The 26,982-nt window shown below is 45.1% G+C and overlaps 1 protein-coding gene across 3 annotated transcripts in view; it reads left to right on the top strand.

The window, feature by feature from the left end:
• Positions 1-26,982, top strand: part of TMEM67 (transmembrane protein 67) — an 82,159-nt gene that overhangs the window by 30,652 nt on the left and 24,525 nt on the right. For all 3 annotated transcript variants that reach the window (XM_014571520.3, XM_075920385.1, XM_075920384.1), the window contains exons 8-14: positions 1,945-2,099; positions 2,226-2,334; positions 7,030-7,116; positions 9,260-9,325; positions 10,765-10,924; positions 20,944-21,067; positions 26,508-26,613. In XM_014571520.3, coding sequence (XP_014427006.2) covers positions 1,945-2,099; positions 2,226-2,334; positions 7,030-7,116; positions 9,260-9,325; positions 10,765-10,924; positions 20,944-21,067; positions 26,508-26,613 — 807 coding nt within the window. The remainder of the gene's footprint in view (positions 1-1,944; positions 2,100-2,225; positions 2,335-7,029; positions 7,117-9,259; positions 9,326-10,764; positions 10,925-20,943; positions 21,068-26,507; positions 26,614-26,982) is intronic.

Genomic DNA, 26,982 nt, shown 5'->3' with positions numbered 1-26,982 from the left:
GACGCAGCAAAGGGGCGAGGAGAAGAGGAGGGGTACTTTGAAGCGGCAGCACTCCACAGAGCCTGGGGTCAGCTGCTCCTTGTGGCGCTTCTGCTTTGAATGCTGCAGGGAGCCCGGTGTCAGGCTCCTTGTGGCATTTCAAAGTGGTAGCACTGCATGGATCCCGGGATCAGCTGGGGACTTCCCAGCTGACCTCAGGTTCTGTGCGGTGCTGATGCTTTGAAATGCCACAAAGAGCCCAACACTGGGCTCCCCACGGCATTTCAAAGTGGCCGCATTGTGCAGATCCCGGGGTCAATTGGGGAGTCCCCAGCTAACCCTGGGATTTGGTGCTATCACCTTTGAAGTGTAGCAACAGCCCAAGGGCTGTTGCTACACTTCAAAGGCAGAAGCGCCCTAGCGACTAATCGAATAGTCAATGTAAAAATGCATTAACTATTCGATTAGTCAGTTACCCGATACTTAACATCCTGAGCTGTGCCCCTGCTTGCTGCGCTTGCCAACCCCCCTCTCATGGGGGATGGGTAACCCCAGATCTCCCCTGCAGCCCCACCCGCCCAGGTCTCTTTTCCCTCCCCCCTGCCAGCCTGGGCCCCTTCTCTCTCCCCCCACTTCCCTGCTGTGCAAGCCTGGGCCCCTTCTCCCTCCTCTCTCCTTCCTCCCACCGCTCCAGCCCAGATCCCTTCTCCCTCCACCACACCAGCCTAGGCCCCCCTTCGCCCTCCTCCTTCTGCCGTGCCAGCCTGGGTCCCTTCTTTCTCACCCTGCTCCCCTGCTGTGCCAGCCTGGGCCCCTTCTCCCTCTCCCTCTCCTGCCATGCCAACCCATTCCCCACTTCTCCCTCCCTCCTCCCTCGCCCCACCAACCTGGACCCCTTCTCCTCTTCCTGCGCCGTGCTAGCCTGGGCCCTGTTCTCCCTCCGCCCCACCATCCCGGGCCCCTTCTCCCTCCCCTGTCACGCCAACCTAGGCCCCCCTTCTTCCTCCTCCTGTGGCAGCCAAGGCCCCTTCTCCCTCCCTCGCCACACCACCCCGGGCGCCCTTTCTCTTCCTCACCCCTGCCCTGCCAGCCCAGACCACATTTCCCTCACTCCTTCCCTAGCCCAGCAAAATCTTTAATCTAGCAAATGCTGTTTCCCAGGGTTGCTAGATTAAAGAGGTTCAAGTGTACCTGTGTCTATGTTTGGGTCTTTATACAAGCCTAGAAGGTGACTAGAACAAAAGAAATTTAACAAAGAGATATTAGTAATGTAAAAAAGAGTTTGTGTAGAATTATAGAAATCTGGCATACTTAAAATAAAAAAAAAATCCTTTATGAACAGTAGTCATCTTATCTTGGCTGTTTCATGATATTCATAATTGATTCAAATTTTCAGTGATGATTGGCTGCTGGCTTTTCCAACTGGCTTTCAATTAACATTGAGCTTTTAATCTCTGTGAACAGAAATAGTCATCACAGAGTCTGTATTTTCTGCTTTCTCCTGTGTTACCTAAATCTTTAATATGGTGGAACATGTGCTGAATATGACATAGATGATGCTTGTCAACTCACTCAAGTTAAATATGTATTGTTTGTACTTAGGTCTTTGGAGAAATAATCATCTGTGATGTAAATCCTGAGCAATCTGAATTCTAAAACCAAGAGGTTTTACCCCAAACTTTGAAATTACTATTCCATTTTAACCTAACATTAAAAAAAATCTGAAAATCAAGATGGTTTGTATATAAAAAGTGGAAAATGCTGACTGTGTGTTGCCATACATGATCCAAGTATAAATGTAGCGTGTGTGTTGGAAGAAGACATTAGGTGTAAACAAAGCAAAAAAACTTCAGAGTAAAATGAATGCTTTAGGGATGAATTAAGGTATTAAACTACCTAATTTTTTGCCATACCAAAAAGCTGTGGCGATCAGCAATAATTTTCTTTACTATTTTTTCTTTTTAGCTGTATTCCAATCTAACATCGTGCCAAGCACTTGGAAATATGTGTGTGATGAACATGAATTCACTGAGCTCTACCACTAGTGATGCGTGTGGTCTGTTTCAGTATGTCTATGCAAATACAGCAGGGCTAGGCACTGTTCATTCAATATCCTTCTGGTAAGTTACATCTTCTATAACTTTATCAGTTCACACATTTGTTCAATATCAGTATTTATATTGAAATTATTACAGGTGTGTTGTCTTGCATAAAATACTAAGAAAACAAAATATAACTGTTTGCAGGAGACAGAATCTTCCATGGCTGTACTATGGTGACCAGCCAGGATTAGCATCTCAAGTACTTGATACAACCCAGTTCCCCGCAAGCTTCAGTTTTAAAGGAATAAACAAGGTATGCATAATAAAGTACAAGACATGATAATATTTAAGTGACAAAATTCATTTCTGGTAAAACTCCATTAAGGTTAATTGAGTTGTACAAGGCATAGATTTGACCCAGCATCTAATATATAAAGGAGGATGTTTGTAAGTTTGTGCACTAATAACTTGGACACTAAAAGAGCTACCGCAACCACACTTTGCAGGGGAGAACCTTTCATCCAGGAGAAGGTTTTAAGGTACTATTGGGCCCGAGCTCAAGCTGTAAAAATCAAAAAGTAACCCGCCGCGCTGCGCTTCAGGGGCCACCCCGCACACCCTACGTCCCGTGCCTGCTGCCTGTGGCCCCCCAGTGCTGTCCGGGACTCGCCCCCTTCCACCTGTGAGGTTACATAAGCGACCCTCTTTCCCTCCCCCCTCCCGCGCTGGCACACAGTACCCCGACCCCTATATACACAATGGCTCGGGCACCCGCCCTGCCCCTGCAGCACCTGCAGCCCCGGGTGCAAGCTGGAGTACCTCTCCCGCATGTAACCTCCCCTCCACCTGGGGTCGCAACCCCCTTCCCCGCCCGGGGGATGACACGGACCAATATTTTAATCCCTATAGAAATCAGTGCAACTTTTCTAGCATTCAAAAAAAGATAATGGACTACTGTTTTTCTACATTTTGTTCCTCTGGTTTCCCGATCAACGTTGGGTAACTCCAGCTAGTTTTATATATAATGCCTTTTTTTTACAGGATATGCAATAGATCTCTCATTTTGCACATAGTATAGTCCTCACATTTATTTAAGTTAATTGCTCTCTAAAATTCAAATAAAGTACCGAAAAGGGTGCTGGTTATAATAAATTGTTTAGTAATTAAATTTTCAAGTTCATCTTAAGTTATCGTGTAATTGAATTCAGAAATAACCATCATCATCAAATTTTCACATGCAATTTAGTCAGTGATTTATGTAAGAGAAAGAAAGAAAGCCTAAAGCATGGGCCTTGTGCCTGAGCCAAAATAAGCAAGAGTTCTACTATGAGGCTTTGTCTACACTGCAGGGTTTTTGCACAAGAAGCTTTTTGCGGAAGAAATCTTCCGCAAAAACTTCTTGTGCAAAAGCGCGTCCACACCTCAAAAGCACATTGCAAAAGAGATGTGCTTTTGCGCAAGAGAGCGTCCACACTGCATGGACACTCTCTTTCACAAGAAAATTCTGATTCCCATTCTGTGAATGACAATCAGAGCACCTGTGTTTTTTGTGATAGGCTCTTTTTGCGCAAGAAACCCTTGTTGAGCATCCACACACACCTTTTTGCGCAAGAACTCTTGCACAAAAAGAAGTTATGCCTCATAGAAGGAAGTAATACCTACACCGCTAAAAGCCCTCTGTTTTGTTGACTGACTGTAAATTTTCTAGCACAAAAATGCACTTGAGGTGTGAATGCTCTGCTGGTTTTTGCACAAAAACAGCTGTTTTTGTGCAAAAACCCTGTATTGTAGATATAGCCATAGTAACAGACAGACCTTGTCCAAAGCAGGTGTTTGCCTGCAAGTCAGTGTCTTTTGGCACTAGGACTGCTAAAAGCACATGAATTATGTAAATACATTCCTCCAGGACAGTACAAGGACATCCCAACATAGTACATGATAAAATAGTTTGAAACAACAGGTGGTAAACAGGAATGCTTTGGAGGAAAGTGCAAGGGGAGGTACTAAACATGTCATTAATGTGTAAGACGATACATACGGTGTGTATCATAAATTTTCTCTGTCTATAAATGTTGGGGTATTTCAACTTAGCTCTTTGTCCAGACTAGGGGGCAATAGTGAAATCCATACTATTGAGTAAGCCGTTTCCATTGTCATAGGTACAGACACATAGGGGCTTGGATGCCATCTTGGTTACCAACGATTTTAAACCTGACTCAGATGCATTCATATCTTATCTGAGTCTGTGGTCTTCATAACAGACTCATGAAGTCTGTTATGCTAGCTACCTGCACAGAGCTGGCACAATATACAGGCAGTCCCCGGGTTACGTACAAGATAGGGACTATAGGTTTGTTCTTAAGTTGAATTTGTATACAAGTCGGAACTGGCTCCAGATTCAGCCGCTGCTGCTGAAACTGACCAGGGGCTGACTACAGGAAGCTGGAGGTAGAATTGCTCTGCCCCCAGCTTCCTGGAATCAGCCACTGATCAGTTTCAACAGCGGCTGAATCTCGAGCCTGGGACAGAACAGCTGGGCTGCCAGGTAGGTCCCTGCAGGACCAACCCGGCAGCACCCCAGCTGCTCTACCCCAGGGTCCATAACAAAAGCCTGGTCTGCTGGGGGAGGGGGGGCGCACTTGGTGCGCTACCCCCCACCCCCCCGCAGACCAGGGGCACGGGGAGCAAAGCCGCAGCGGCGGCGGGGTGCTGCACCTCTGAGGCTTTGCTCTGGCAAAGCCTCAGAGGCGCGGGACCCCGCCGCCGCTGCGGCTTTGCTCCCGGTGTCCCTGGTCTGCTGGAGACAGTCCCCAGCAGACCAGGGACACCCAGAGCAAAGCCTCAGAGGCGCGGGACCCCTCCGCCTCCCCAGCTTTGCTCCAGGTGTCCCTGGTCTGCTGGAGACGGTCCCCAGCAGACCAGGGGCACCCAGAGCAGCTTTTCTCGCCCCGGAGGTCGAGGTGGCGGGACCGCTGCGCTCTGGGCGGTCCCGCTGCCTGCGAGCTCCGGGGCAAGAAAGCCCCGTTCGTAAGTGCGGATCCGACATAAGTCGGATCCGTGTAACTCGGGGACTGCCTGTACTGAGGGAGCATATGAAAACACACACAGCCAACGTTTCATCACTGGCAGAGCAGGAGACCTGTCAGGATGCCACACCAGTCAATTGTGAATTTACTACATCGCTGTCCTTAACTACAACAGTTTAACTAAAATCGCAATGTTTTTATCTGGGTTTCTTAATAATTAAACTGTTATTTTTGTTAGGGATGTAAGCAACTAATCAACTAGTTGACTATCTGAAAAGCAAAAGTTTATCAGATAGTCAACACAAGCCTAGTTGCTTCCCGCCTCTCCCTCTTGCCCCCCGCTGCCTCTATCAGAAGGAGGAATCAAGTGGGGGGAAAAAGAGAGGATGTTGCGGGGAAGGCAGCTTAAAAGCTGGTTCCTGCTGGGGCTCTTGTGCATTTCAAAGCGGAAGCACCACATAGAGCCTGGGGCTGGCAGAGGACTCTGATATTTCTTCAGCAAATGATGGGCCCTTTGAAAAATTAAATTATCACTAATGCACATTTAGCTATAACATGACAATTAGGGATGTTAAAATTAGATTAATCAACTAATCAAATAGTTTGATTAGTGGCTAAGGGCACCTCCACTATGAAATGTAGCAAGAGCCTGCCATTTCAAAGCTGGAAGTGCAGGGATCTTGTGCATTTCAAAGCGGAAGCACTGGGGCTTTTGTGTTTCACCTGGAGCAGGAGACTGAGTCCCCCACTGGCCCCGAGCTCCATGCGGTGCTTCTGCTTTGAAATGGCATCCCTTGGGCTCCATGTTTTAATTTTTTTTAATCTTTGAAGTGCAGGGGCTCTTGTACATTTCAAAGAGGAAGCGCCGCATGGAGCCCGGGGTCAGTGGGGGCTCCCTGCTGGCTCTGGGCTCCACGCAGCACAAGAGCCCCAATACATTTCAAAGAGGAAGCGCCGCCTGACACTTCTGCCTTTGAAATGTAGCAACAGCTGTGCGGGCTCTTGCTACATTTCAAAGTGGGAACACCCTTATCGACTAATCAAATAGTTGATGGAAATTCTGTGGTATGGCTAAATGTGAATTTGTCATAATTTAATTCTTCAAAGGGCCCATCATTTGCTTCAGAAATATGCGGGGATGCTAAATGCCTATTTAGAAAATATGCCCTTCTCTGTGCTCTATTGCTAAGAAATAAAGCAAACAAATAAACAAAATAAACCTAGCTACTGTTTTTAAAATCTAGCCAAAAAAATGTGGTCCTTCTTATGTTTATGCTTATGCACCAGCAGCAACCTTGGATATACCTTGAGGAATATATTAGTCTATTGATTTACTAAGCAGACACCCTATTAATTTCTTTGCAACATTTTCTTTAGAAATCCATGACAGATTAAGGCACACAATATTTAGGGAATAACCAGAGTAATGTCTCACTAGAGCAGAGTGGAGAAAAGTATTTAGTTTCATGAGGGATTTTGTGCCTTTGAAAACTAGTTTCATTCTGATTTGCAACAACCTCCCGCCCCCCAAAAAAAAATTTTTCTTCACAAAAGGGAGTCTTTGACTGAGTCAGTGTGCCTGGTGACTTGCCTTAGGGCTACAGACCCTGAAAGCCCTGAGGTACCTTACCTTCAGTATATTGGAACCCCGTCTGGTTTTTAAGAGAACTTCATCAAAATCAAACTGTCTCTCTGGGACATTTTGATTTCAACAAATCAACAAATGGATATGGAAAAACATTTTAGTCAATATTTTTCTTATAACCTTTACTTTTCATGTCACTCAGATGATGCTGATACTAGAAGAGTTGGAAAGTACATTTAAAAAGCATGAAATCTTGGAACCAAGATTAAGACTTGTATTTACAAAGCAGGAAAAAATGAACTGTTATATTTAAGGTTTCAGTGAAATATTGAAAAATGTGATGGGTGTGTCTTAATGTTCATTATTCGTTCTCTTAAAACACTTTGTCTTCTGTTAGAATATAAAACTGCAGTTGATTGCAGCTTCATATGATGCAGAGGGAAACTTTCTTAAATGGCAAAATTTGGAAGGAGGTGTCTTGCAGGTAAGTGTTTTTTAATTATGTTGTTTCTGCACTCTCAAAATATTGGTTGCCTTTTAGGGTATGGCTAGACTGCAAGGATCTCCACATTTTGCATATCTTTTTCTGATACTTTTGTCAGAAGAGGCTTTTCCGAAATTTGACCCATCTAGACTCGTGGAACGAGGAATACAGGGACTTCTGAAAGAGTGTGAAGAGCAAATGCATTCCCAAAATTCCCCCCCTCCCTCCCGACAGTCTAGACGTATCCAAAGAGAAGAGACCACCATGAAGAAAAGCACAAAATACATTGCCTGAGTGTTCAGATAACTACAGCGTCTTCAGGGCAACCTTATTTTGACCAGGGAATTGACTATTTAATAAAAATAACCTTTTTAGTGTGTTTCTGTTCAAGGTGGCCTCTTTATATTTCCACTTGTGGGATGTAAGAACACCTCTCCCATTTCCACCAGTGTTAACTCCTGAGCACCTAGAAGCTTTCTAGAAATCTCAGCCTGTTGGTGTCTCATGGCATCAGTCACTCAGAGTCAAGGACCCAGTCCATGTGATTTCCTTCCCTTCCACAGGCAGCTTTGTGTGTGGCCCATGATTCCTTCTCTTCCATTTGCAGTTGGTATAAACAGTGAATGGTTGGGCTTTCTGGTGCCCACTCTTCCAGACTCTAGGGAGTCTGGCTCTGTTGGATCCTATCATCGGGAAGGCACGTTAGTAGGGCCTTAGTGCTGAGTTGTCGTAGAATGAGCTGGTAGGCTCCTGAGGCTAGCAGTTGGAGAATCTCAAATTCTGTGGTCACTGTAGAAGAGTGAGTGAGTTGCAGGTTTCAATATCATCATCATCATCTTCACCGAATTTCCTCAGGATAAGACTCCCCTACATTTATATCAAATATGGAATCTGAGTTTCTTCCAAATCAGATCACTGAACTCCAAAGCTCGTCTAATGCCCATGGGAAACTAAACGCTCTATCCTAGTGCTAAGAAGACTTTGAGTTTTTATTTGGATAAGACTACTGTTTATTTTTCTAAATACTAACAAATCAATATATAACAAGCGTAGAATTAAGGCAGTATCCATAGTATGTCTGTAATGATTCCTGGAGTTCTAGTCATACATGAACACTAGGAATGTAAAGAATAGTCAATTAGTCGACTACCTGATAAGCCTAGGCTTATTGGGGAGTCTAGTTAACTACATGCATTTCCCCCAATCCCTTGCTGCCTAATAGAGGCAGCAAGGTGGAGGGGGGGGGGAAGCAGGAGCCAGTGCTGGAGGGAGCCGGCTTAAAAGCCGGTTCTCCCCAGCACTGTCTCCACTGTGTGAGGAGGAGTGGGACGGAGGGGCAGAAGCACAGTGGTCCAGGACCCAGCGCGAACTGGGACTGCGCCGTCCTGGCTCGTGCCAGGTCCCAGATCTACCCCGCTGCGGCTGTGCAGAGTGCCTCCCCTTATCAACTAATCGATTAGTTGATACAAATTGTATCGACTACATGATTCACCAAATAGCCAGTCCTTAACATCCTTAATTTCTATTCTCTCAGTTTGATTCTTACTTTGGCAAGATAGTCCTGCAGACCTCATTTAATCAGAGATCAAATAATCATCCTGAGAATTGCTTTTTTGGTACATTCCCACAAATAAGAAAAATGAGGAGGCCACACTGAAGGAAAAATAATTGTTTCTTGCCATGGTAATTCTGGTGCTTTGAGAGTGTCATTTCTGCATATTCATACAGTCCACTCACCTTCCTGTCTCCCTTAGAGTTCTTTTCTTATAGGACTCTGGGATTTAGCAGCAGAAACTGATATAATGAGGCCACATAGTTTCTGTAATCCCGTGAAAGGATGTTCATGCAGCCCTGTTGGACATTGCTTTCCACAAGGTTGAGAGATTTGGTGGTGGAGCAAAGAGCATCCCACAAGTGTGAATAAGCAGAGACAGTACTCAGAGTACCATGGTAAATAATTTGTTTTATTCGGAAATTAGAATTTAAAGTAAGTATCACTTTAAGCTAAATAAATTCTAGTTAGAACTGCAGGTGTGTAACCTATGTAGGTTTCTGTGTATTCTACAAGTTGAGAAAGTTGTGCTTTTGAATTAATGTACACAAAAATGTGAAACTTCATTATGGTTTTTGTTTGTTTGTGCAGCTTTGTCCTGACACACTGACTAGACTGAATGCTGTTTATATTTTTGGAACAACTTATCAACAAAGTGTAAGCATGGACTAAAATTTTATTATGGAGCTTTTAGTTGAGTCATTTTTCAATCTTGTCAGTGAAAAGTATATGTGTGAAAATAAATAAGTAAGTTGGGCCATGAGTTGTGCCATTTGGCTCTTGTGAATCTGTTGTTTATTCTACCTTTTAGCATACTGAGTGAAATGAGTTTATTTCTTAAGTCTTAGATATCAGTCACATCACAAAACAATACATCATTACAACCAGGGAAGTCTGGTGAAACAAGTACGAGATTTGGAACAATGAAGGATTTTTTTTCTTTAAAGCTCTGCTCTACTTTGACTCACTGTTAATAAATAGACTTGAATATGAACAGCCGTGCTGGGTCAGACCAAAGGTCCATCTTAACCCAGTATCCTGTCTGCAGACAGTGGCCAGTCCCAGATGCTTCAGAAGGAATGAACAGAACAGTAATCATCAAGTGATCCATCCTCTGTCACTCATTCTCAGCTTCTGGCAAACAGAGGCTAGGAACACCATCCCTACCCTTCCTTACTAATAGCCATTGATGGACCTATCCTCCATGAAAGTATCTAGTTCTTTCCCATCTTTAACTTGTCTCATTCTTCCTTTTTTATAAAATGAAGATAAAAATTACTTCATGGTGTTTTTTTGTTTGTCTACACAACAGCTGGAACTGTGCTTCCTGGTGTAGTAGACAGACATACTTACTCTATCTTAACCCAAGTCAGCACACTAAAAATAGTACTGTAGCCAGCGGTAGCACAGGCAGCTGCTCAGGCTAACTGCCCTTGTACATACACTTAGGGTACAAAGGCAGATTTTTACTCGTGCAGCTAGTTTGAGCTGACATCTGCATCACCCCTACTTATACTGCTACATCATTGACATACCCTTAGATATAGATTCAATAGCTGAAACTGTTATAAAAGATGTATCCACATCTAATTAGTACTTTACATGTTAAGCTGAATTCAAAACTATTAAGCGATTAAAAAAGGCTCAAGTTCTATGATAGAATAAAAAAAGTTAAATGCCACAATATTTGTTTCACATGTTTCTCTAAGACTATAGAGCAAAAAGTTTGTTTGAGAAATGTTAAGTGATCATTTACTTTAAAAACTGTATCTTAATTCCTATACAAAAAGAAGAAACGTTTCCCCTTTAAATTTGGCATTTTGAGATCTGAGAGCTTATTCCTGCAGCATTATTGTGTTAATAGCTAGATGTTTATTTTCTGTGTTTGAAGTATATTCACATGCAGAGAGTGCAAAATTGGTTGTATAAAATCCATAATTTTTAACTAACTTAATTGCTGGAATGTCTTGTCACATTCTCTTTGTAAGAGGTAGAATTCTTAATTTGCTTGGGAAAGAAATTCATAACTTCAAAATAAAAGTTCTCTTTTGTCATTAATTATTTCATTACATATTCTTATCAAATTTTTTCTATAGTGTACAATTTCTGTGTCCAAGATGTTAATGGATTTTGCTAATCCGATATTTTATGATGTGTATCTTGAATACCATGATGATAATAGTGGACAACAGTATCTGTGGGCTGTGCCAATTTTAAACTTAAATCTTCAATACAATGAAATGTCTGTGAATCAAGGTAGGAATATTATACTGCCTACATTTTCTGTGAATTGAATTAGGTTATATACCATTGGTAGAATGTAAATAAACATGGGTATACTAATAGTTTTATTGCTCCTAAAGAAAACTCGCTCATCCATTTTAAAGATATCAGTTTACCACAATTCTAAGAATTCCTTTGTGTATTAGGGATTTTGGAGCCAAAACCTGACCCATTTTCTGTGCAGGAGTAAGAGGCTTTGGCTACATATGCTTGATCTACACTGGCTGACAGGTATTCTGTGCAAATAATGCAGTGCATAAAGGCTCATGGAGGATCTTTGGAGTTTGAAAAGTGAAGAAAGAACTGGCAAGTTGATCAGATCTGGGGCGAGAGGCTCCCTCCACCCTGACATACAAGTGGATTTTCATTTTACTTTTTTGGAGGGGAGAGGAATAGATGAAGTATTGTCATTTGCAGGGATCCATCATCCCTTCTTCTAAATAGGTGGTAGTGGCATAGGAAGAGTGTGAGCAGATTCAGTCCTGAAGTGACAGCAGAGCAATAGGAACAGTGGTCTGATTCTCATAGATCACTAGCAAAGAATTAGAAAGGATTATTCCCCACTTCCTCCCTTACCATTAGTTACAAAGTTCCTCAGTACACTGCCTGATTACTTAAGATCCACACTGAATATGAGTTGGTCCCTAATATAGCTATCCAGATGAATAAGCATGCATTTGTTTAAAAGTATGATCACCTGTACTTGAGAGACTATATATACAGGTATCTTGCATAGCACATTAACATCCCATGGAAATTAATAATACAAAATACCATGTGGAAGAAAGAAGGTTGCATACATTTGTGTACGGGAGGCAAATTTTTTGAGCATGTAAAATATGAACCATAAAGAATACACAAACTAAGGTTGTTTTTAATTTAATACATGAAAAGTTTGTATTACTGCAAGTGTAGGTATTCCATTGCCTCTTTTATTCAAGCACAATAATACCATTCATTTACCATGTTGCTTGAATAATGCATGTGATAATAAATTTTCATCAGACCCCCAATGGCCTATTAAAACAGTGCTGTTCTGCTCTGGAAGCACAAAGGAGACTTTTAAAGCTAATTTAACTAGCTACCTGGGGATTCCCTCCACCAAATGAAAGTGTGGCTATGGATCTGCTACCTCTGCCTGATCCCCAGCTGAGGTTTTCAGTCTTGTGCCAAGGATTAGAGCTGGTGTCTGCTGGCCCCAGATTTAATGCCAACTTTGCACTTGTGTCCCCCTTCCTAGATACACCTGAACTGCAGAAGATTAGAGCACAGCCAATTGAGTGAACTTAGGCCATTATATAAAGTATCTGTTTCAATCATAAATCATTCTTCTTCGAGGAGTCCCCGTGGGTGCTCCACAGAAGGTGCTGGGCTTGCCCCAGCGCCGCAGGACGGACACTTTTCGCAGCAGTAGTCCGGCCGGACTGTGCATGCGCGGGGAGCGTCTCGTGGCTTTCGTGCCCTTTCGCGCTGCTCTGTCTGGTCTGAGCCAGTTCCTCTCAACCACCTCAGGCTGCAGACAGAGCAATCCTCTTCTCCTGACTATCTTTGCTTGAGACGTTTTCAGGCTTGTCTTGCCTCAATATTAGTTTCTTTTCCCCCTTTCCCAGTTCAGACTTGTTATATCCTCCTGTTTAAAAAAAAAAATTTCCTTTGTTCATAGTTAAACGTTCTGGTTCCACTTACAGTTATATGATTGTTCTTACCTTGTTATAAGGTTCAGTTTTCTCTTCTTGTTACTACAAATCAATTTTTTTTAAAAAAGAAAAAAGTATTCAGAGGAAGGGGTGTAAAGGAGATTGGGGTTAAAACAATTGGATTTTCTCTTACTGGGATCGAGTGATGCAGTCCACAATGCCCGGCTCCCTGGGATTCAAAATATGCCATCAATGCAGAGGCGCCATACTGGCTTCGGATGGTCATGCTTCGTGCATCCGCTACCTTGGAGAGAGCCATGTCTTGCAGAAGTGCTCTCTGTTCTAAATTAACAAGCAGAGCAAGGCGTGAAAGAGAAATGAGGCTGATAATGTTTCTCTTTGATAAAGCACTCCAGCCCCAGGGGTCTTCCTCCCCACCGTGGCCTTCACCATAGCCTCAGAAATGCCGGACCTCCTCTCTGACTTCTGCGCCTCCCAGAAAATCAAAACACTCTCTACCTGTTACTTCTAAGAGTAGATCGAGTGTCAGCACAAAGCCGAGTACCTCGGGCCTATCCAAAGCCTGACGGGCACCGACCAAGGCATCGAAAGTCGCACCATCAGTGCCAATGGCACGCCATCCGCCGGCACCGGCAGTCGCCGCACCGGCATCTTCGGTGCGCTGCACATCAGCGCCACTGGCTCTGCTGGCATCGACAACAGCTTCCAAGGCCACAGCCATCCCCTCGCCACTGCTCCAGACGAACATGCAGCACCGAAGCACTCAAAGGACCACATGCCGCCTACGGCACCACTCCCAGTGGCACCCCTCCAGACAGGGAACCTGTTCTGGCACCGAAAGAGCTGCAGCCTAGAAAAGCTACAGCAGACACCAAGACATAGGAGCCCATCTCCTCTCTCTCTCCTGCATTCTCTCCGGAACCCACCTCATCACCACCATTACAGTTTCCTATCAGAATGCGACCTAGGAGGTTCCCTTCCACAGAGTGTCTCCCATCTCCATTCTTAACACCTCCCACACACTATAAACATCACGGTCATCGAAGCCATTACCAAAGGTTCTCCGCCTCTCCTTCTCCAGTACGTCATGCTTCATATTCTCCACCATTGTCGCATAGGTCACCTATTCAATCATACAGGAGGTCTTACAGCAGGTCTTGATACCACGACCGCTCTCTATCTCGGTCCTCATATTATTATCGGGAACCGTATGACAGCCGCACATATTATAGGACCCACTCACCTCATCACTAAGCCTACTATCGATCCTCTAGATTGCCAACCAGATCAAGGACACGGGATTCCTCTTATAGGTACTCTACACCCGTGGGACCATCTCCCTCAGTGCATCTCCCTCTTTCACCGCCACTTCCTCCACCTCAAACTGAGGGGGAGCAGCATGCAGTCCAGGAACCACATCAGGCACAGGAGTCTCCCGAGGATCCTTTGTCATCCTCCCCCGATGAGGCACTGATACCAGGTGACATTTCGCCCCCAGACGATATTAAGCAGTTCCAAGACCTTTTTAAAAGAGTCGCCTTCTCCCAAAACATTCAACTCACCGAAATACAGAGTAAACATCACAAGCTCTTTAAGAATTTAGAGACATCACAACCTCCCAAACTAGCTTATCCCCCTGAATGAGGCCATTCTGGAGGTTGCGAATGAGCTCTGGCAGACACCGGCATCCGTACCCCCAACTAATAGGAAGGCCGATAAGAAATACTTTGTGCCTCCTAAGGGCTCAGAGCTCCTATTCACGCACCCACTCTCCAACTCCCTGGTAGTCGATGCCGCACTCTAGAGACCCCGGGTGCCACAATACAGGAACCAAAGCTCGGACAAGGAATCTAAGAAACTCGATTTATTTGGTAGGAAGGTGTATACCTCCGCAACCCTGCTTCTACGCATAGCTAATTATCTGGCTCACCTATCCAACCATAATTTCAATAATTATTCGAAATTTATTACTTTCGCCGACTCCTTGCCAGAATCAAAGAAGCCTATTCTCCGAGCATTGGTCCAGGAGGGAACGCCTCTACCAAATGAAATTAATGGGTAGCAGGTTTAAAACTAATAAAAGAAAGTTCTTCTTCACACAGCGTGTAGTCAACCTGTGGAACTCCTTGCCAGAGGAGGCTGTGAAGGCTAGGATTATAATAGAATTTAAAGAGAAGCTAGATAATTTCATGGAGGCTAGGTCCATAAAAGCACTCCAGCGCTATTAGCCAGGGGATAAAATGGTGTCCTTGGCCTCCGTTTGTCAGAGGCTGGAGAGGAATGGCAGGAGACAAATCGCTTGATCATTGTCTTCGGTCCACCCTCTCTGGGACACCTGGTGCTGGCCACTGTCGGCAGACAGGATACTGGGCTAGAAGGACCTTTGGTCTGACCCAATACGGCCGTTCTTATGTTCTTATGTACCAGAACCAGCTTACAAATAGCAGCTGATGTGGCAGACACGGCAGCCAGGGCCACGGCTACAGCAGTGGTCATGAGGAGGCCCTCATTCCTACAAGCTGCAGCAGTGCCTAAGGAGCTGCAAACAAAGGTCAAAGACCTGCTGTTCGAAAAAGACAACTTGTTTGCGGAGAAAACAGACACCCTATTACACTCTAGCAAAGACACCAGGTCCACCGTGCGGACCCTTGGTATGTATCTACCACCATTTAGAAGATGCCGTTACACACCATTCCAGAGGCGTTACAACTTTTACCATCAGAGGCAGCCATGGCAACAGCAGCAGCAACATTAAAGGCCATTTGATAACTCTCAGCAACGCCAACGACCTCCCAGACGCCGTAACCAAAATAGCCATACGCAAACCCAACCGAACACCAGGCAGCAAGTTTGACTCCTTGGTCAAGAGCAATCCTCCAGTCACAACCGACACCATCCCATTGTTCCATCATCGTCTACACCCATTTTATCACCAATGGGAGGTTATCATCAACGCCAAATGGGTGCTAGAGATTATAAGAGCCTGCTATACCATACCCTTTCTCTCCCTACCATCCTCTACTTCCCCCCCCCCCAACCTGTCCCTTTTCAGGGACCCCTCTCACGAAGATCTGCTCAGATCGGAGATAAATCATCTACTGCAGATCGGCGCAGTGGAACCAGTTCCACAAGAGTTCAGAGGGAAAGGGTTTTATTCCCACTACTTTCTCATTCAGAAAAAGACGGGGGGTTGGAGGCAGATCTCAGGCAGCTGAACAAATTCCTTCGAAAACACCGCTTCAGGATGGTCACGCTTTCATCTATAATCCCAGCTCTAGATCAGAACAACTGGTTTGTTGCTCTCGACCTTCAGGACGCATATTTTCATATTACAATTCACCCTGCCCACAGACGATTCCTCAGATTCATGGTGGGCAACAGACATTATGAGTACAGAGTCCTCCCCTTCGGGCTCTCAGCAGCGCCAAGGATATTTACAAAGGTACTTTCAGTGGTCGCAGCCCACCTACGTCGCAGTGGGATAACTATATTTCCCTACCTTGACGACTGCCTGATAAAGGCTACATCCTCCGTACAGGCAAGCAAAATGCTGGCATTCACAATACAGGCCTTCCATTCTCTGGGGCTGCTTGTAAACAATGACAAATCAACGTTATCCCCCACTCAAGACTTAAAGTTCATTGGGGCGAGGTTAGATTCAAAGAGAGCGAGAGCGTTCTTACCCACCGTGAGATTCCAAGCCATACAATCCCTGATAAATATGTGCACGTCCAACAGCAGCAGTCAGGTGCTTGTACTCCTCAAACTTATGGGGCACATGGCCGCAACTACATTCATGGTCCAGAATGCCAGTCTTCATTTTCGGGCATTGCAACACTGATTGGCCACCGTCTACAATCATACCTGTCGCAATGTACGCCGGTCAGTTACCATTCGTCAACGTCATCTCTTCCCTCCCTTGGTGGATGATAGACAAGCACCTACTGTCCGAAGTGCCCTTCCATCCCCAGCTTCCAACCTGCCAAATCACTACAGACACTTCCCTCCTTGGTTGGGAAGCACACATGAATGGAATTTCGGTACAAGGCCATTGGACACCTCGTGAGTCGTTGCTCCATATAAATCTACTGGAGCTCAGGGCCGTCTTCAATGCATGCAAATACTTCCATAATCACATTCACAACTCCATGGTGGGGATCCTCACAGACAATGTGGCCACGATGTTTTACATCATCCGTCAAGGGGGAACTTGATCACGATCCCTCTGTGCAGAGGCGGTCTGACTTTGGAATTGGTGCATCACTCTTGTGGCATCATACTTATCTGGCATAAACAACATAACAGCAGATTCCCTCAGCAGGAATTTCACTTTGGATCATGAGTGGGAGCTCCACCGCAGACCCCTCCACTTCCTCTTTTGTGAATGGGGCGTACCATCAACCGACTTCTTCGTCACACGCACCAACAAGAAGTGTCTCCAGTATTGCTCCAGGGTGGGACTGGGTCGCCATTCTCTGGGGCACACATTCCTAATAACCGTACTCAGAGTAGTTATTAATGGTTCACAATCCTGCTGGAAAGGTATAACAAGTGCGGTTCCGCAGGGGTCTGTTTTGGGACCGGCTGTCTTCAATATCTTTATCAATGATTTAGATATTGGTATAGAAAGTAGGCTTATTAAGTTTGCAGATGATACCAAGCTGGGAGGGGTTGCAACTGTTCTGGAGGATAGAGTCATAATTCAAAATGATCTGGACAAATTGGAGAAATGGTCTGAGGTAAACAGGATGAAGTTTAATAAGGACAAATGCAAAGTGCTCCACTTAGGAAGGAACAACCAGTTTCACACATATAGAATGAGAAGCAACTGTCTAGGAAGGAGTACGGTAGAAAGAGATCTAGGGGTTATAGTGGACCACAAACTAAATATGAGTCAGCAGTGTGATGCTGTTGCAAAAAAGCAAACATGATTCTAGGATGCATTAACAGGTGTGTTGTGAGCAAGACACGAGAAGTCATTCTTCCACTCTACTCTACGCTAGTTAGGCCTCACTTGGAGTATTTTGTCCAGTTCTGGGCACCGCATTACAAGAAAGATGTGGAGAAATTGAAGAGGGTCCAGAGAAGAGCAACAAGAATGATTAAAGGTCTAGAGAACATGACCTTTGAAGGAAGGCTGAAAGAATTGGGTTTGTTTAGTTTAGAAAAGAGAAGATTGAGGGGGGACATGATAGCAGTTTTCAGGTATCTAAAAGGGTGTCCTAAGGAGGAGGGAGAAAACTTGTTCATCTTGTCCTCTGAGGATAGAACAAGAAGCAATGGGCTTAAACTGCAACAAGGGAGGTTTAGGTTGGACATTAGGAAAAAGTTCCTAACTGTCAGAGTAGTTAAACAGTGGAATAAATTGCCCAGGGAGGATGTGGAATCTCCATCTGTGGATATTTAAGAGTAAGTTAGATAAATGTCTATCAGGGATGGTCTAGACAGTACTGGATCCTGCCATGAGGGCAGGGGACTGGACTCGATGACCTCTTGAGGTCCCTTCCAGTTCTAGTGTTCTATGATTCTATGTATGCATTCCCACCTATACCTTTAATTCCTAAGGTGTTGCCAGAAGATCAAAGCAGATCGGGCCACAGTGATACTAATAGCTCCTGCATGGACCAAACAGCATTGGTATCCCCAGCTATTACAACTGTCAAGTTACCCATCCTATCAACTGCCACTCTTTCCAACTCTACTCACTCAGGATCACCGTCGACTTCTACACCCGCAACTTCACACGTTACACCTCACAGCCTGGTACCTAGCTGATTGAATGAGTTGGAAGCCCAGTGCTCTGCAGCTGTCAGAAATATTCTCATACACAGCAGGCGAACTTGTATGAGAACTACATATCTCACAAAGTGGTCCAGATTTAGGATCTGGTGCTCTGACCGACATGGACCCTTCAGTCACCCCCATACATTCTATACTGCATTACATCTCGGCTCTACAACAGACGGGCCTCACTCTGGCATCACTCAGAGTATATCTCGCGGCAATCTCAGCCTTCCACCAGCCCGCTGAGGGCTTTTCAATATTTGCGCATCCCCTTACAAAGAGATTTCTGAAAGGGTTAACAAATTTAAACCCACCATTGCGTACCCCACCGCCACTTTGAAATCTGGACTTGGTGTTGCGAACCCTTACTGCTCTTCCATTCGAGCCACTTGCCACGATACCTTTACAAATCCTCACTCAAAGTGTTTTTTCTGCTGGCAGTCACATCAGCATGCAGGATCAGCGAGTTGTCAGCATTGATGGCCGTACCTCCATACACGATCTTCCAAAGAGACTGTCATCCTCAGACACCACCCTGCCTTATACCTAAGGTCTGTTCTGACTTCCGTGTCAATGAACCCATAGTGTTACTAGCGTATTTTCCCAAGCCACACTCTTCACCTAAGGAAGCAGCTCTCCATACATTAGATGTGTTCAGGGCAATAGCCTTTTACATCGACCGTACCAAACCCTTTAGGAAATCTGACAGGCTCCTACTGTCCCTAGCACAACTCTCTAAGGGCGATCCAATTTCTGCTCAGAGGGTTGCTAACATTATTCTGAATTGTATATCTCACTGCTACACGATTCGGGGAATTCCTCTCCCTGCACGTTGTAGAGTACATTCTACAAGGGCAATAGCAGCTTCCACCATCTTTCTCAAAGGGGTTCCACTCGCAGACATTTGTAAATTGGCCACATGGGCATCCTGCCACACATTTGTGGACCATTATGCTATTCAACAAAGGTGGCTGTCGGATAAGTCCGTAACAGTTGCAGTCCTATCTTCAGCTAATCGATAGAGGTCTTGTATCCCATCTCCTCAGCACTAAGGGTGGGGGGGGATACTGCTGTGCAGACACCTTCTGTGGAGCACCCACGGGGATTCCTTGAAGAAGAAAGCGAAGTTACTCACCTTGGTGCAGTAACTGTTGTTCTTCGAGATGGTCCCCATGGGTGCTCCACTACCCGCCCTCCTCCCCACTTCGGAGTCTGTGTCCATTTCTTGTGTTATAGATACTGAGGTGGGTACTAGGAACTGGCTCAGACCGGACCAAGTAGTGTGAAAGGGTGCAAAAGCCACAAGATGCTCCCCGCGCATGCACGGTCCAGCCGGACTACTGCTGCGAAAAGTCTTCGTCCTATGGCACTGGGGCAAGCCCAGCACCTTCTGTGGAGCACCGATGGGGACCATCTCGAAGAACGACTGTTACTGAACCAAGGTGAGTACCTTCACTTTCCACACAATATTATATGTGTGTGTTTGTAAAAGAAAATCCAGTTTTGTTCATTTTTCAGAAAACAGTAATTTAATTGAAACCTATAAAAGCCAAGGAAATCCACAGATAAGGTGTCTTTAACATTGTGTGATGCTCATTGACTTTCCAGAGGTCTCCAAACATACGTCACATATGTAGATCTTGAATCAAAACTAAAACTCATAGAACTACCTGCATTTTTACAGCTTGTTTTACTACTAAATTGGCACTAATTGCTTCTTGCAGTATGTAAGTGCTCTCCTCCCCAATTGCTCTCACTCTGGTGGAGCCTAGCCTTAGAGATGCATGTGAAGAGAAGCCTTGTAGATCTACTAGCCTGAGCTGAGAGACCATCTCCAAGAGCAGTGTGTAAAAGGATCTGAGAAAGAAGACACTAAAGTGCACATTAGCTGCCTTTTCAGCAGTGCTGGCTGGCTGTCACCCCTATGCTGTATTCTGTATTACCCTAGACACTGGGAAGTGGACAAATCTCAGTAAAGAGAGGTCAAGAGGAGTTATGGTGGGGAAAAAAAGAGCTTGTTGGGAAGGAGATGATGGAAAGGAAATGCTTACTTAAGAGTAAAAGAGATGGGAAAGGAGAAAAATAATTTAAGGCAAGGGGGGAAATAAGCAGGAAGAAAAGGAAGAAAACAAAAAATGGAAAGGGAGAGCTAAGGAAGAAGTAAAGAAAAGGTAAGAAAAGTTAGAAAAATGTAATATGCCATTACATCTAATTGTATTGTCCTATAAACCCAATCTGGGGGACTCTATACTGACTGCATCCCAGTCCTTAAATCAGAATTTCCTTGTTTTTGTAGCTGTTCTACATTATTGTGGAGTGAGGAGTAAGTGGGGTTGAGTTTGAGATTTATGTGGTTAAATGGACATATAAAAAAAAATCAAAATATTTCTTAATGCAATCCTATTCAGGTAATAACAATACATATGTATTATATAACCATTAGCACCATAATGTAAATCACTTAAATTTTAGTCATACATATTTATTTATTTTTAGTTTTGAATTAATATTCTTAAAGCGTTATATGTTTTTACCATTTCTTTTTCGCAGGCAGCAATATGAACAATTGGCTTTTGACTCGTCGGATGTTTTTGGTCGATAGTTTAAGTGGACAAGAAAATGACTTAGGAAAACAGCCAAGAATAATTCGTATTGCTAGCAAAATAACCATCAGGTGAATGAATGCATAATGGAGATTGTACATACATGCGAGATAAAGTTAACCTTATGAAATGCACACTTACTGTTCTGCGAAGTCCACAGATTGTATCCCTGGAATAGAGGACTGGCTCCATGTATCCTTTGCTGTTTTTTTAATTATATAGAAGAAAGTGGGTGACATTTTGAGGGTGCGAGCGCTCTCTCTCAAAGTGAGAATGTGCAAAACTGAACTTGCAGATGCAAAAGTTACTCTGGTTCTTGTTCTTCATTTACGATTGAGATCAAGATTCTAGAGTCTAAGTCCATTTTTCATCACACAGGCTATGCATAAAGTGAACTTAAAATGGTAGGAGCTGGCCAGTGGAAAATTCTCCCCATGTAGGGCAAAGCAGATTTCAGGGGGTCTCAAGCTAACACATTGGCTTCTAGATAACTGAGATCGTTAGATCTAATGTTTTATTAAAGTGGGAGAGGAGGGGAGGGCGGGTGTAAAATGTGGCCACTACCACCTGCCCTTGGACCAGTGGGATCCTCAGGCAAGACTCCCTGTCTTCCGTGCCTCTGCATGCCACTCAAAGTTGCCAGCTGTAAGGGTCACGTGCTGTGCATGCTGCTGCCCGGCTTTGCATGCTGCCCCTGCTGCCAGCACAATGTCACAGCTCCCATTGGCCAGAAACCAATCAATGGAAGCTGCCTGGGCTGTGCTTGCAGCACAAGCAGCATGTACTGTTCGCCCCGTCAGGGGCTCATGGTACTCAGACAACACATGGCCCCTATTGCTACCTGCTTTGAGCAGCATGTGAGGGTGTGTACCCTCCCCAGGGAGTGTCTCACTTGCCATCAGTTTTGCTGTCTCCACCACTTTGGAATTCATGTTATTCCCTGGACTTGAGCATCCTTTTCTGGGCATGGCCTTTCAGCTGTGCCCCAGTCTATCTCTCCTTTTCCATGGGAATCAGCAGTCCTTAGTTCCACCACTTGGTCAGTAGTCAACTGAAGTCCATCTCTAGCTCCTCACCTCAGGGGCACATTGCAGTCTAGATTGGCCACTCTCCTCATTGGCAAGTGGGGCGCAAAGTATGGGGAAACCCATACCCTCCTTTTACTCTGGGTCCTGACCAGCGCTCCTTCTAAGCTGGACAGCAGCACAGCTTCACAGGTGATTAATCAGCCCCGCCCAGTCAGAGGCTCAGGGCTCTCTGCATGGAGCTGATTGACTGGGTGGGACTGATTAATCACCTGTGAAGCTATGCTGCCATGCAGCTTAGAGAGAACACTGATATTGACCCAAAGACCCTATAGCTGAAAGCCACTCACTGCCCCTTCTTCAGATCCTCTGCAGCCTCTTTTCCTTGGGCCACTTGCCACGTGTCGTGTGGTTCGATTTATTTTAGATCCAAGGGAAACCAGGACACTCCAGGGAAACTTAACCACTTCTTATTTATTGCAAGCTTTAAGCAGTTAACATAGTTGTTTAAGTTTTACAAGCCTTAAAAACAATTACTATACAATTTAAACCGTAAATACTATAAATTCTAAAGCAATTAATACAGCACAAAGCAATGCAAAAGCAGTTGTTAGAAGATCTATTATAATACAATAATAACGCCTAGTTCACTTACACTTCACCCATATGCTACCTACAATACCAGGCAGGAGGTTGTGGTTCTTTTGATTCCCACGTGTCAGAATGCTATGCACTAGGGTCGCCGGTGTGAAGGGCACCTGTGATGTTACTTCTAGTTATATCGAGCAGGTTCTGTGGGTCAATCCTGCTTATTCCCGCCCATCGATTCTTCTTACTAAGCCCATTTTATAGCAAAGCGAGACTTGGTCGTTCTAATAATATTTACCAATTGATTATGTATTGTGTAAGGTATAAAATACCCAATGCCCTATTTGGGATACATCCTGCTACTCAAAATGTTGCAAAGACTACGTGCGTAGTTGACAGTTCTATGGCTGTATCTATAATTTTTGTTTATCAGAAACAGAAGTACCAGTACAAGGTTGGTTGATTGTCATGTGTTCTTGACATGGCCTCACATACTATGCTTAATCTGCATTGTTATTCAAAACATTTACCTCTCATAGCTTCTCCCTCCCAAACCATGCCTGCTTGCTTACATGCACCAGACTTGAGACAGGCCTGGGTTTTGCTTTCTAGGGATCTGCACGGTGGTCAAGGCAGGGCCATGCAGGCTCCCCTAACACTCTGTAGCCCTAGGGCCTTATTTGCCCTTCCTCCAGAGGCTCACTCTGTCTGTAGTCAGCCAGAAGCACCCTTAGCTCTGCTAACCAGCTTAGCACTGTTCTAGCCATGATATTCCTAGGCCAGTAGTGGGCAATAATTTTTGACGGGGGTCCACACCAAGATTTTGGAAAGTGGTTGAGGGCTGCACTATTCCATGATATTAATGGAGGAGATGTGGGGTCTGAGATGGAGGTTGGGTGCAAAGAGATCTGAGAGTAAGGGATTGGGGTGCAGGAGAGAGAATGGGAGGGAGTTTGGGTGAAGGAGGCGGCTGTGACCTAGTGCAGGGGTCTGGGATGTGACCTAGGGTAAGAGGGGATTGTGATCTGGGGCAGGAGATTGGGATGCCAGATCTGGGAGGGGGCATAGGTGCAAGGGGGGGAGGGAGAGGGTTTGGGTATGTTTATTGGGGGCAGAAAGTTAGGGAAGACTCTAGTCAGGAGACTTACCCATTAGCAGCGAAGCCTGCCTGCCTGCAGAGCTAAGGCTTTCAGAGCTTAAAACATTTGCCTGCCTGCATGGCCATGTGCTTGCATGAATAACTGAGCCCAGGAGATGGGGTGTGATGCTTTTTGGCTGCCTGCTATTCAAACAGGTAGGTCCCATTGGCCAGTTTTTGTATAGAAACTGGCCAATGGGATTGTGCTGGGAGCAGGGGAACTCCTGAAGCTTTCCCTTCTCCCTTCCAGTTTTGAAACAGTAACAGGGCCTAGCAGCCACTTTCCTGTGACCTCCTGCTGCCTCCATGGGCTGGGTCTGATGACTTAGGCCTTATATTTTACCCAAGCCTGTCCTAGGCATTGCCCTTCTCCCTAACAGGCCAGGGAGAGATTTCCTCTTTGTTTCTCAGCAGTTTATATATGGCCCTGATTGGCAGTTGCAACAAGCCTCTTCCTCACTGGCTGTCTTGATAAGCCCTCTTCTCATTAGTTGGAGTCTGTGCAGCTTCTCTGGGGGCTGCTGTAATTTCCTGTTACCTATGTGGAGCAGCTGCTCTACCACAGTTGCTTTTAACTACAACCTGTATATCATCTCTTAGGGTATGTCTACGCAGCAAAGTTATTTTGAAATAACAGACGTTATTTCGAAATAACTTTACCAGCGTCTACACAGCCAAACTGCTATTTCAAAATGAAATCGAAATAGCGGGGGTCTTATTTCGAAATTGGTAAACCTCACTCCACAAGGAATAACGCTAACTTTGAATTTGCTATTTCGAAATAAGCACTGTGTAGACACTTATTTCAAAATAGGGGGACTTCAGCCCTTCCCGGGTTGCCCTGGTGGCCACTCTGGGCACAACCAAGAAAACTCCTCTCCCTCTTCCCCTCCCCGGAACCTTTAAAGGAGTAGACTCTGGCCACGGTGCCTGTGCCAGCTCCAAGCCTTCCAGCCCAGAGCCAACAGTTGCTGCACCTGACCCAGTGGCCCAAGCATGAGCCAGGAAGCCGGTGCCAGCCAGCCCTTCACCGCTCCCCAGGACCAGTCTGCCAGCTCCCAGGAGCCTGCCAGGGGTTGGAAAAGGCAGGCGCCTGCCTGGTCCAGTGCAGAGACCTAATTCAGGTTTGGGGGGATGCCTCCAACATCCATGATCTCTGCACTAAATGGAGGAATGCAACCATCTACAGGCGGATGGCTGCCAGCCTGGCCACCAAAGGCCACATGCGAACCCAGGAGCAGGTTTGCATGAAAATAAAGGAGCTGTGGCAGGCATATGCCGGGGCCACAGGGGGCAGCTCCCAACCAGGGGCAGACCCAAACTCCTGCCCCTATTTTGATGCCATGGACTTCATCCTGGGGGGCAGGATGGGCCATGCCCCCCAGGTGGTCATCATACCTGGGGCAGAGCTTGCTGCCTCCTGCTACTCCAGCCCCTGCTGCCTCCCCAGCTACCGCTCCTCCTCCCCCTCCTGCTTCTTCCTCCCCACATCCCCAGGGACACCAAAGCCCCCATACCCATTGTGCTGGGGGACAAGTGGGCCAGCGAGACCCCCAACCCTGAGCTTCTCCTCTCCCTTCCTCCCTCTGCCAGCTCCCTCCTCCCATGTTTCCCCCTCCCCTCTCCCATCCTCCCTCTTCCCCCCCTCTCATCTTCTTTCCCCAGTCTCACCTCAGTCTCATTCTCCCCCACCCGTTTTGTTTAATAAAGAGGCTTTGTTGTACTGAACACGTGTCTTTTATTGTACAGCAGGAAGGGGAGTTAGGGAGGGGTAAGTGGAAGGACTTGAGGGAGGAATAAGGCACAAGCCCCCAGTGGGGCATACAAGGGAGACTGTTACTGCCTGCAGAATGTGCTGCCAGGCTTGCAGCAACACGTCCATGAGAAGCACCAGAGTGCCCTGGGGTGGCTCCGGCTCCATGTTGCAGAGTGCTGTGGTGTCCTGAGTGAGGGCAACCAGTGCACACAGAGGAAAAAAATGCTTTGCTGTCCCTCAGCAAGGTAGGCAAGCAAGCAGGGAAACCTTAGAACCATCTGTCGAGGAGAGGGCCGGGGGGAGTCCCTTTAAGCACAGGTCTAAGTTAACCTCAGGCAGCAGCCATACAAGGTAACTCCTGACCTGATGCCCTGCCAGAACCGGTTCTGGCCAGCCTTAAATGTGATTCAGCGTCCTATCAGTGTGGACGCACTATTTTGAAATAGCCAAGCACTATTTCGAAATTCATTTTGTGTCTAGACACGTTATTTCGAAATAATGCTGTAGTGTAGACATACCCTTAGCAATTAACTGTGTTAATTTGTTAAGAGTAAGGCAAATTTTGAAAGGAAAAAATGGTTACTTAACACACGAACTGTGATTCTCTTTGATGATTGCCCATATGGAATCAATACTGCTTCCCATACCTTCCCCATTTCTTCACAGTCTCCTGATTTAAGGGAAGAATCAAAAAGGCAAGATGGGGTTACTCTTGCTTTTGTACTCTCAGAATTCTAAGAGGCAGGAAGGGGCAAGTGGCTATCTAGAAGATTCTAAGCATTATAAGAGCAAATCCACATGAAAAATCATCTTGGAAAATCAGTTACAATGATAAAGGTCTTTTGTAGAGAGGGTGAAAGTGCACCTTTGTTTTCTAGTCACTTTTTAATTGTCATATGGTGTTATATTTCTAAATCCAGTTTTGTTCAGATTTTTTTATATTTAGTATTTTACTTTACAATCAGTTTGTGCTTTCCAGCTAAAATGTGTATTTGTATCTGCAGTATTCGTCTTGTTCCTAATACCCAGAGAGGAACTATCTATCCCCCTCTAATTACCGTTGCCTACAAGGATGTTCTTGTCCAAAACCCAGATACTCAGAGTGTGATGGTGAGTAATTCTCTATTGTTATCCTAACAGGACAGAATTATCAGTAATTCTCATAGTTACATGTGAATGTTCACTTTACAAATTTAAAGATGAAATAAACAGAATTTCTAACTCTGTTCAGTTGTAAGATAGCAGAGCTCAATAAAATATAGTACATATTTAAAACAAAACTGTTGCAAATGTTTTCCTCTTCCACTTCCCTTATTTGAATTTTCTATAAATTAAAAAAACAAGTAATCTAAGGCTTTATCTACACAGCCAAGTTTAAAGCACTGCTGCAGCAGTGTGGTCATGACACCATTGCAGGGAGCCTGTTTACACTGGCACTTTACCATGCTATAAATTGCTGTGCTCAGGGGAAGGGTGTTT

Source organism: Pelodiscus sinensis, chromosome 2, assembly GCF_049634645.1.
Source record: "Pelodiscus sinensis isolate JC-2024 chromosome 2, ASM4963464v1, whole genome shotgun sequence".
Taxonomy (NCBI): domain Eukaryota; kingdom Metazoa; phylum Chordata; order Testudines; family Trionychidae; genus Pelodiscus; species Pelodiscus sinensis.
This window is presented reverse-complemented; position numbering and strand designations above follow the sequence as displayed.